This window comes from Rhodofomes roseus (assembly GCF_022264815.1).
Source record: "Rhodofomes roseus strain CIRM-BRFM 1785 chromosome Unknown C8Q71scaffold_23, whole genome shotgun sequence".
Classification (NCBI taxonomy): domain Eukaryota; kingdom Fungi; phylum Basidiomycota; class Agaricomycetes; order Polyporales; family Fomitopsidaceae; genus Rhodofomes; species Rhodofomes roseus.
In genome coordinates, this window is record NW_025952979.1 from 1 (window position 1) to 11,505 (window position 11,505).

At 55.8% G+C, this 11,505-nt stretch overlaps 4 protein-coding genes across 4 annotated transcripts; all 4 read left to right on the forward strand.

The window, feature by feature from the left end:
• Window positions 1–128: 128 nt before the first annotated feature.
• On the forward strand, window positions 129–817 carry C8Q71DRAFT_726464 (uncharacterized protein; the record flags this gene model as incomplete). Its single annotated transcript, XM_047921764.1, has 5 exons — window positions 129–333; window positions 383–408; window positions 467–566; window positions 640–674; window positions 725–817. 5 exons carry the CDS (start codon window positions 129–131, stop codon window positions 815–817), a joined length of 459 nt encoding a protein of 152 aa, XP_047774971.1.
• A 2,114-nt stretch (window positions 818–2,931) lies between these two features.
• On the forward strand, window positions 2,932–3,639 carry C8Q71DRAFT_714738 (uncharacterized protein; the record flags this gene model as incomplete). Its single annotated transcript, XM_047920992.1, has 1 exon — window positions 2,932–3,639. One exon carries the CDS (start codon window positions 2,932–2,934, stop codon window positions 3,637–3,639), a length of 708 nt encoding a protein of 235 aa, XP_047774972.1.
• A 3,835-nt stretch (window positions 3,640–7,474) lies between these two features.
• Window positions 7,475–7,873, forward strand: C8Q71DRAFT_714643 (uncharacterized protein; the record flags this gene model as incomplete). Its single annotated transcript, XM_047920985.1, has 1 exon — window positions 7,475–7,873. A coding segment is annotated over one exon (399 nt), but the record flags the coding sequence as incomplete, so codon positions are not given.
• A 2,328-nt stretch (window positions 7,874–10,201) lies between these two features.
• Window positions 10,202–10,697, forward strand: C8Q71DRAFT_861246 (uncharacterized protein; the record flags this gene model as incomplete). Its single annotated transcript, XM_047927881.1, has 2 exons — window positions 10,202–10,339; window positions 10,380–10,697. The coding sequence occupies 2 exons, from the start codon at window positions 10,202–10,204 to the stop codon at window positions 10,695–10,697; spliced, it is 456 nt and encodes a 151-aa protein (XP_047774974.1).
• Window positions 10,698–11,505: the final 808 nt, after the last annotated feature.

Here is an 11,505-nt window from a genome sequence, read left to right on the forward strand (position 1 = left end):
TCTCGGTCCCCGGTGCGATGTATGTATTCAGCGCTCTGTCTGTATTCCCCGTTCCCTCCTCACAGATATATCCTCGAAGTGCAGATGCTGATTTGACCGCCGATGGGAAGATGCTCGCCGTTTCCAATATGCAGACCGGGTTCGAGTTATTTACCGTCAAGTCGTTAACCGAACTGGAACCCATGTTCCCCCTCAATCAAGACGTCAGCACCGGACATGTGGTACCCGTGGGTTTCATTCACGGTGGGAATGCGGTTGTAGGAGGGACGTCAGACGGCCAGATGTATGTATGGGATATCTTTTCTCGGCGAAAGCAGCAGCTATCGTTCGATGGTACGTCTTCGCATCGCGCGTTGCTTTGGCTGTCTGACCATTGTGCTAGGTCCAGTACGCGTGTTGGCAGTTGCAGTAAGCCCTCGCGCACGATGATTGATGATTTGTACGGGCAGTCATGTTCGCGTTACAGGGTCGGTACGATGACAACAGTGATACCTTCTTTATTGCTACGGGCGTCTTCAACCGCGGCTCGCCGTCTCCGATCGTCATTTGGAAGGCCCAAGAGTTTTGTGAGTATCAGTTGCATCACATAGTGTTGTAGTGCACTGATCACAAGAGCCGCAGATGATCGTCGTCGACTAGGTGACGCCCAGGGGAAACCCGCTGGCAGGAACATTGTAAGACACCAGTCAGCTCCACGCGCGACGTGCTGAAACTCCTCGAATAGGTCTTCACGATAGTTTGGTGGTCTGTTACATTGCTATTTGCGATCTTTGCGATCTTGTTCTCGGTCGAGCTCTTCCATGCCGTTGTTCTGTAGTAGTTACGGCAAGGAGATTATCACATGTATCAATCTTGTGCTTTCTATTCACGGTGCTTATATATATTGTTCTTTGTCCTTGATCCGTGTTTCGCATGCCCGAACAAAGACTCGTTGCGGCGGGTCGTGAACGCGTGAACGTTCGAACGCTCGCACTTCCACCCACTCTCATCCATCTCTACACTGTAATGGATTCCCCAAGTGCAGACCTCGGAACTGTCTCGTACTGCTGCACTATCTTGTCGATTGCACTGGTGATATACGCGGGCGCTATCTGGTACAGGCCGCCATCCCCTCGACTGAAACCCAACTATGCGTTTTCTGCTTCGACCCGGGTTCCTCTTCGAGGGCCAACTGTGCTACCATTCGCGGCACGCGTTCCGCCTGGCAGTGGTTCCGAACCCACCATTCTCAGAACCTTTGACTTGCACGGTAGCGCCACTTTACACAAAGAAGTGTGAGTCGACTATGGAGCTACGTACCATCACTCTCCTTCTCATCTCGCCGCCTGTTACAGTGGATTTGTCAAGGTTGAGGACCCCGCAAAAGAACCTGCGGACGCCCCAGTGCTTGATTCATGGGACGCTTTCGTACTGCGTTCTACAATCCAGTCTTCAAGTGGGCACCCTAACCGGAATGCTCGGAGCTCAGGTCGACGATCACCAACGATACAGGCTCCAGCCCGTAGCTCTTCATTGCACCGCCACTCGCCATCGTCTCCCCCTCGCCTGCCATCGCCTATCTTGTCCCCTCCTTCCGTTCCTCCTCGTCCCTCCTTGTCCACACCCGCGGCATCACAACCTCTTCGGACTACAACTACGACTCGCCTCTCGCGATCGGCTTCGAGGCCGCGGTCGACCTCAAAACAGCCCGTCTCTTCAACCATAACGGCGACGCGTGTGACACGGTCGAGGACACGGTCCATCTCAAGGCCGCCTCCTCCAAAACCGGTGGTTGCAGGGGGAGAGTTGGTAATCACCATCTTACTGGGAAATCAATAAGTACTCACGTATATGCAGATCAAACCCAAGAAGAGACTGCGAGCTATCAGAGAAACCGCCAAACAAGACCAAGCTCTTTTCACAGCCTGGTTTGAAACTCAATCGGATGACCCGATACTCTCTCCGCCGCCGCTCCATCCGAGCTGTGAGCTGGAGATAGGGGATTTATACCTACATATCTATGCTGAGATTGCTCAGATCTGGCTGCGTGTCTGTGACGATAGCAGCGAAGAAGAACGTTGGGAACCCATTGAAGTGGGATATGTGCGCGAGGATGGTCGATGCCTGACGCTCACGCCCAAGTTGCAAGTGCCATCGTGGGTTGGGCAGTCTTGGGGAGATAAAAGAAAGTTGGCGAGTAAGTCATTCGACCTTGCTCTATCAGTATGCAGTACTCACCTTGCTCTGTCAGTGTCTCGGAACGCGTGAGACTCGGAGGACGTTGGTTCTATATTTTGGACGAGGATGTTAGTTCTATAGCGAGCGTAGACCCGCACAAGTGTTATTTATGTTGTTATATACGCACTTATGTGTCAACGTACCCAAGCTCTACGTTTGGGATCCATTCACTACGATGTTCGCTGTAAGCTAAAAGTTACAACCTATGCGTTGCTACTCGTGACTGACTGAGCAGTGAGCTCCGCCACTTACAAACGAGCGCTCGAGAGCTCCCGGGGCGCCTAACGCTTCGTAGCTTCGCAGCCTTCGCCTACGCTCTGCTGGACCTCATTTCGTGAACAAGTCAGCAGTCAAGACTTACTGGCCTCATACGACGGCGATTTATCAGACGCATGCGCAATACCGACTCGCCGTTCAATGCCAACCGATTCCTTTATCGAGAGGACTCAAGGATATGGCCCTCCGCTTCGGCCGAACCTCCTAGTGAGCGTGTGCGTTGCTCTCACCTGCATAGTAACCTATATACACTCTCCAGGTCAGAAGCTAGTCAGGTTTGCGTCGGAGAACTCCCCATCGTCAGAAAATGTTGAATACTCAGCCGACCCCCCACCTCGCGTGCGAGCGATATCCCCTCTCATCTCCTTCCTTCTGGCCATTGGTCTCCTCGTCCTGGCAATTATGCTCCAGCTCTCAAGAACAGTAGACATCGAACTCATGCGCTACACTCAACATCTCATACCGGCGCTTTCCACTCTCCCTCATCTAGAGACGCCACTCACACCTTCGTTGAGACGAGCTATCGAGGACATTGTCACGGAGCGCATCAGAGCCCACGCCATAGCTAGCAGGGGACAGCACGACTTCGCTCTCAGAGCCGCAGGTGGACGCATCGTTCCCGCGCTGACAACGGGTTGTACTTCGATGTTCCACTGGAGCTGTAATGGCCCAAGCGTGGCGATCGACGAAGACGTCCGAGTGGGACAGTGTTGGGATATCCGTGCGCTCCCTGCTCAGCTAGGCGTCGTCCTCCCTAAGATCATCCAGCCCTCTCACGTCACAGTGGAGCACCTTCCGAAGGAGATCAATTCAGACATCGGCACCGCGCCCCGCAATATGACGCTCTGGGGTATCGTCGACGGGAAGGCGAACATTGCTCTTTTCGAGGATCTTCTGCGTGATGATCCCGGCCTTGAAGCCCTCGGTCGACGGCGCCCCCATATCGCAACCGACCATCGCTATGCTCCTCTCTTGTCCTTCACTTACGACGTGGACGGCGAGGACGCGATTCAAACGTTTGGCATATCCGAAAGGTTTCGCACCACCCAGATGTCCTTCGCTGTATTCGTACTCGAGGTTGAAGACAGCTGGGGAGGAGCATCCACGTGCTTATACCGAGTGAGAATCCACGGAACCGTCGTGTAATGTGCAGGTAAGCATGTATGTTACTTTCGAGCTGGTTCGTTCATGTCTCTAGTTCTTTACTCTGCAGCGTGTAGTGGACCAGCGTGCTCGTCCAGGGTCTGCGTCGCATGGTACGTGGTCACCTCTTCCTCCGTGTGACGCATTTTGACCGACGTGCTTTACACAGTACGAATATTGTCCCCCGTTGTCCGCAAATGACACCACGTACCCGTTAGGTATCCTCTTGCGTCGCCTATGTACTCGTAGTCTTCCCGATGTTGAGTGTTGTTTTGTTTCCTTCACTCAACAACCCCTTTGCTCTTGATGGTCATTGTATTTACCCGGTGTATGTATATACAATCGCTTCCCCTGTGCTCGGCCTGGACATCAGTTCCAATTCCCGCGTTGCGCGCGTACCGTTTCCTGTGCCACTCGTGACCTGGGCGCTAGATCGAACAAAGAGTTCGATCGGGGTCGCGTCAAGACGCGTCTGTACTCCGAGTCGCAGCCACTCGTTTGCTCGGTACCCCGACTTGCTCCCCCTTCGCGCTGCTGGACAGCGGCAATGGAGCAAAACGCTCATTCGAATCACGCTCATTATGCTGTCCAGCCCGATGCGAACCCTCCTGCGGGTGCGCCTGCACCGATCAATGACAGCTCCGGATCGTCGACCATGCTGGGGCGGAAACGAGGTCTCGGAACGGGATTTCATACCTTCGTCAATGACGGGAAGACCCTTCGATACGCGGAGTTGGTGAGTTCTATACAATTATACTCATATCACATCGCCTGAATGCTTTCCAGCAAAGGAGCGCGGCTCCTCTTCGACTTGCGGAGGGACAAAGACAGAGGGTGCGTGCATTGGCCACGATAGTACAGGCATGTATGCTTGGAGTCTGACATTTGTTTGCAGACATATATGCGAGAGACTGAATCAGACGTCGCTCGTCGACGTGAAGCCAGTCGTAGCATGACCTCTGGCCTTCCCCGGGATGTGGCACCGCAGGGTCAGAGCACTTGGCAGCCGTATACGATGCAACACGGGTATCAGGGCCCTCCACCTCCACCCAATCAGCCGCAGCCGTATACAACGCAGCCCGGGTATCAGGCCCCTCCACTTCCACCCAATAAGCCGCAGCCTCATCACGCTGGTGTATACTACGCTCCTCCGTTTGCACCTCGCCCTTCTGCTGAAGCACGCGGTACGTTTGGCGGTCATCACTCACCTCAGGCGGGTGCGCTGTCGTATACCGTCTTCAGCAACCAACCTTCCATAGACGACTTTCCTCCGCAGGTTGCCACCACGCAGCATGGTGTGTCCGACCACCTTGTATTGTACCTCAGGCGGGCCCATCATCGGCCCCCAACCCTGCTCCACCTTCCTCCTTCGTTCCTCAGCATGCCCCTGTTCAACCGCAGACTCGGAGCGCATTCGATCACGATGCACCTCACTTTCGAGCACCCCCGGCCACATTCCACTTTCCTTCCACCGCGTCAGGCCCCCCGCGTCCTCCCACTCCACCTTCCTCCTTCGTTCCTCAGCATGCCCCTGTTCAACCGCAGACTCGGAGCACATTCGATCACGATGCGCCTCATTTTCGAGCACCCCCGGCCACATTCCACTTTCCTTCCACCGCGTCAGCCCCCCCGCGTCCTCTCACTCAACCATATAGTATGCTCGCTCAACATGCACCTCAGGCAGGCCCTTCGTCGGCGGTGTATGGGTCTATCTCCATGCACTCCGCTGAGGGAACCCCTACTCAATCCTCATACGCCGTCACTCGCTCCTTTGCGAACACACCGTCGACCGAGTATCCATCTGCTCCTGCCTCGCCCACTACTCCGCGTGCATCCATTCAGCAGCCACCTGCTCAATCACCTAGTGCTGTGGCCCAAGCAATCGAGGGAAGCAATCGCGGGCCTCGTCCATCGTCACAGAACTTGCTCGCTGAGCCATCTCAGGTATATCGACCTATACCTGCGTCTAGCGAAGCAGACGTCGATGCCGATGTTGAGATGAGAGACGTACGTGAGGAATGCGTGACCTGATATGTTCTCTGCTGATTGTTCTCAGTGTGCTACCCCTCCTCCGCTCACGCCCAAGCAAGTGCAGTTGATTGGAAAGCAACCTTCATTCTCTGTCATTGCACAACCTGCCCGACCACATGGGACCACTGCTAGCAAGGCTATTCAACGTGAACCCTCTCTACATGTCAATCAACAGCCTGCTCAGCCCCACCGGATGACCATCGCGCAGATCATACATCCTCAACCTGAACCTCCCACTACTGGGAACGTTGCTTCGCCTGTGAACATGGGCCGTGGAGCGCCGGCAGCGACTGACGACAGGGCAGCGGCCCTGCAGGACAAGACGAAGGGCCGTGACGGCGTTCCAGTTGTCCCGGATGGCAAGGGGAAGGGCCGCGACAACAGATCATCTGTCCCGGGTGGCAAGGGAAAGGGCCGCGACGACAGACCATCTGTCCCGGAGGGCAAGGGCCGTGATGACAGACAGGTCACCCCGCAGGGTAAGAGAAGTTATATCCTTCAACGAACACCAGGCCCGCTAACGCAATGTCAAGCTGTACAAGCGGAGAGTCCAAATTCCGGTACCCAAGCTTCGCCAATGGCTATTGACAGATCCCAAACATCTCCCAGCCCAGAGCCCATACGTACCTCCACACCGCCAGACCTTGGCAAGGAGCTTGGCAATCGTAGCACCGAGCCCCCTTCATCACCTGGGGGTTCGCGTCCCGCGAGAGACACAGCGTACCGAGTTCCCACTCCTAGTTTCCCCACCGCTGAATCAGAGTTACCCAACACCTCCGTACGTAGTAGTTGCTTGACCCTAAACGTGGTGGTATTGCTCATGCAATAATGATACAGACGAGCAGCATGTCGTCGCAACTTGCGGTGCTCTTACTCCAGCAGCATGAACAGACGGCCAACTTGCTCAGGTCGTTGCTCGAAGAGAATCGCAAACTTCGGTGCGTTGCCTACACTCAGTTGATTCAAAGTCTCATCGTCCTGAGTGATTATAGATCAACCCTTGACAAAACGATCGGCGGTATTGATAGCCGCCTGGAAACGTTAGCGGCTAGTCTGAAGACGGCGAAAGGTGGACAAGACCGCGCTGACGAAGACGAGGTCGAAGCGGTTATTGATGGCGTCTCGGAAGATGAGCAAGCTGACGATGAGCACCAACCGAGTCGACCTGTCGCGCATCGACAACGTCGCGGGCAGCTGCTGTCTCTATCTAAGTTTGCAAAACACCCCGTGCTGAAAGGTCCTTTCACGCATCTCCAGGTAAGAGGAGTGTTTCGTGATGTGGCTGAGCCTAACACACTTGCAGAATTGTGTGCGTATGCACCTCGATCTTCTACTTGACATCAAGACGGTCGAGCAAATGATAGCCAAGAACCCGTCGCTCACTGATGAAGAGTATGAGTCATACATGAACGATGAAGGCGACATCATTTGCACTGTGCAGAGCTACCGCGTCGACTTCGTGCGACCACCGTCATGTATTTTCAACAAGGAGGCACAGAAGGTTTTCATTGACAGCTTCATCGCCAATCATGCTTCTGGCCAGTATCACTACGAAGACAAACCTATGCCCGAAGCCCTGCTTGCGCCCCCGGTCATTGGGGCTGTGTTCAACAGAAATATGGAGTACCGTCGGAAACAGTACAAGACCCACGCGAAGGCGCCGACAGAGGAAGAAGTGCGGTTGTATAAGAAGAGGAATGCAATGAACAGTCGTCGACATACCGTGCGTACATACGTACTGTCTCAGCATGTCTATGCTTACTACGACTTGGGCTAGCTACGGGATAGCCGTATTGCGACGATCGCAAAGCGCAAGCTGACGAGGCACGCTGTTCTCTTCAAGAAGCTGCGGCCGATTCATATGAGCGGTGACGAGACAGACGGGCCGGTCAAGCTGCATCCTGGCGCGTATCGGATCGTGGACGCACGCTGGCAAAGCCTTGAGTTGAAGACCTTCCTGCGAGCGTTGGACGCGATGTATCGCGAGGACTGGGCGATGCCCGTCGGCGCGCGGGCCACAAGTGGAAATCCGCCCCGCCACCGCACTGAGCAGGATGCTCGGACGGAAGAAGGGATCGCTCCTGTGGGCATGTGGCGTAACTGCTATGATGAGGGTTGGTTGAATTCTCTAAAGGCCCACGTTCTAGACTCGTTGCGGGTCATCGACGAAGATTATGATTTTAATTTGAAAGGCACTGACTCTTAGTTCACGGAAGTACTACGTCAAGGACCGAGGTTATACACTAGCAATGTATCGACAGGATCATCATCTCTGTAGCTTATACGACTAGCTGTCTTCATATGAAAGGCTGGATCTGACGTTATTGAACAGGAGCTACCACAAAGGAGGAGCAGGTAGGAGGGATAGGACTAGTCTCTGGAGAGCTCTCCGGAGTTCCAGAGCTACTGGAGCTCTACGAGCTCCAAGCGAGCTCTACAGAGTTGTGCGCCGGAGCTGGCACGTGGAGTAGAGCTCCCGGCGGAGAACGACGGCCTAGGCTGTAAGTACTAAGTAGCTATCGTACGTCGATCGAGCGGCGTTGGGGCTGACAACTCCGAGCGAACACGTTGCTCCCGAGGACTACTAACTCCTAGAGCTCCCGACGGAGAAGAGCAGTCTGGACTCCAGGCTACTTACTGCTACAGTCAACGCAGCTCCGAGCTCCGAGTGAACGCGTTGCTCCATCCGAGTCGGTCGCTGCGCCGGAGCTGCGGAACATACTGTAGTTGAGTCGTAGCTACTTCTCAGCAACGGCTCGCAACGGCATCAGGAAAAAAGTAGTTTGCAATGTGCAGCCATATAGGCTACATAGACCTCATAGCGCCATTGCATACCCCCCTCTCTATTGTATGTGATAGCTCCCCCTTGCATATCTGTAGCACTCTATAGCACTTCATAGTACCACCCCTGAACTCTATGGCAGTTGATAGCCTTGCATCCATGTGCCATAGTACACCATAATCATTGACTAGATAGCTATAGCTAGGCATATTTCAGCATAACCAGGTTGCCTTCAAGCTTTGACTACATGAAATATATTTGGTTCATACTACAGGTAATACATAATGTACACAACGGTGACGTAGAGCACACAATCATACCCTAATACTTGACAGCGGGACGCGAGGTGACTGACGCACACATGCTCCCAGCAGAAGCAGCGTGAGCAGGGTTCACCGCTGCTATACTCTGCTCATGTCGAGCCCGACGGAGCAGTCCTCCTTGTACATGATCTTGCCCACGGCCACCCAGGGCAGGATCTCCTTGTAGAATTGCGCACAATACTACACAGGCGGGCGCAGTCAGCGAAGGATACGAGGTGAGAAGGACAGGCACAGACCTTATGGTAAAGGCTTCCAACGATGAACCCGCTCAGACGGATCTCCTTCCGACGATGAGCATCAGGTTCTTGGGCGCATATCCCGCCGAATTGTACTCGTTGATCGTGCCGCATTCCTACATGCACCACCGCCCGTCAGCCAATCTACCCGCACGAAATGGAGCACGGGGACGTACGATGAACCGCGCGAACCTGTGCACAGCATCCACTTCGAGGGTCTGCCCACTGACATTGTCCCGGAGATGCAAGGGCGAGGCACTCCCGTGAGCGGTACGGGGCGTAGCCCTCCTAAGAAGACACACAGCAAGCGGACGGAAATGAGTGCGGAGGGCGTGTCACGTACCGCGTTGATGTGCCGGTCGCAGGTGGGGCACCAGTTCACGTCCATTGCGTCCACGTCAGCGGGGGCGGACGTGGCGAGCGTTGTTGGGGAAGGGCAAGGCAGGGCGGCATCGCCCTGCCAGGCGAGCGAACGGGTACTTGGGTACAGACTGGATGAGTGGAAAGCGTGTGTGTGGGCTCCAAGTCGATGTCGACGGGCGTCGTGTGACGATGTAAGTCGAGTGGAAGGGCGGCGGGGAAATGATGAGCTGGCAGCAGTTTGCGGACGCGCCGAGCATAGCGGCGAGCAGGGAGGAAGTGTTCAGCGGCGGGGGAGGGGAGCGACGAGTACGACGGGTACTAGCTGCCAGTGGGAGACTCGGACTAAGAGATAGAGGAAGAGAGGTGGCACAAGTCGCTGCGCAACGCGACGCGCAAGTCAAGAGCGCCCGCCTCGGAGTTTGCCGAGGCGCGCAGCGCGTTGGTCTGTGCGCGCGCACAAGTCCCATCCGCTCTGACGAACCGACTCATCGCTGCAACGCTACACTGCGATGGGCCGCCCGCTCGCGCTGCCTGGGCTGCTCGCTGAACGTCCACTTCGACACGCCCTCACCCGATGCACGCCAGCTCACTGCTTCCCGCGCGCACTTCGTCTGGAGTCTGGACGGCCCACTCGACGCAAAGACATCCGCGGCATGTCACCGCCGCTCCTGCGCTCAACGCGGAGCAGGATCGTCGACAAGTGACGCGACACGCGAAGAACCAACGCAAGACTGGGCCACGAACCCGAGCGAACACCAGCCGGCTACGACTGGCGCGCTTGCGTCACAAACGCGAGCGAAACAACACCGAGGCACACATCGACCACGAACATGCAGGGCAAATGCCCGGCATGCAAGCACGGCCGACGAATGCAACGCACGCGCAAGGTCGAGCGCGAGCAAACGGCAGCGGTCATGAGTGGGGGCGAGGTTGAGAGAGGGCAGGCCGCTGGGGAGCAGATGCTGCAGGTGAGTAGTTCGCACGTCTCTCCGCCCACCTTCGTTCAAGCGCAGGCCCCGCGCGTACGCCAACGGCTCCTGGACACTCAAGCCCGACCCGCTGCGCGTGCCCGGCCACGCAGAGGACGACATCGTGATGCACCAGAAGGAGGACGCGCTTGGGTTCGTGGGCCTCAAGGGCTGCGCAAGCTCCCGCGAGTTCTGGTGGCACCTCGCCGCCGACAATGAATGTCTCTGGGACCGCTTCCCCGCGGTGACCAGCTGGGACTGGACGCCGGGCGACGACTACGAGATGCGCCCCTCGACGGCGCCGCCACCCACCCACCCGCACGCATGCACGCACGCCCCGCACACACAATCCCTCTGAGCACAATTGCATGCACGCACGCACGCACGATCCCCCCGCGCACGATCGCCCGCGCACCTGTGTAGTGCTCGCGCACTCGCACGCCCATCCCCTCGCCTCCTCGCCTGCCCGACCCGTCGCCTATACCCGCACCCGCGGATGCCCGCGAGACCTACGAACAACCCGTACATGCCGAGCGGGTACGGATACTACGGGTAGGCTCCCGCGCACCCGGGGTACTACCTGTGCGATTCACCCCCTTAGTCACGTACACGTACGGTTCCGATGTGCTTTTAATGACTGTTCCTCAAATAAAAAGACAAATTTGTTTGGACATGTATCAACATGAGTTTGCGGGCTATATTCACGGTTCGTGTTCATGTGGTGCTCTGTATACAATGGCAATGGCAATCACCATGATGTACGCTGTAGGTATGAAGTAATACTGAGTAGCCATACATTGTACAAGTGTGTGTCTACAGTGTGCTACAGCTTGCTATGTGGCTAATTGCTCCGACTATAACAGCTACATAGGCCACATGGGCTACATAACTTTAGGTGTGTGCAATTTGCAGAATTTTTTTTTCCTGATGGGGCGCGGTCAACACGATCATGAAGTGATCCATGGACCATGGTGCCGTGGGACTGCACCTCGACCTTCCCGGGGAACACTCACGTACTGCGCCCAGCCCTACCTCTAGCTCGTGCCTACTGCAACGAGGGGTCGTGATATGCTACTTATCCCTGGGTTAGTCGGCGCCGGAATAGGGTTGGCACAGGAAGACTATTGTGCGTATGATCAGCGCCGGAAAAGGGTAAGCACAGGAAG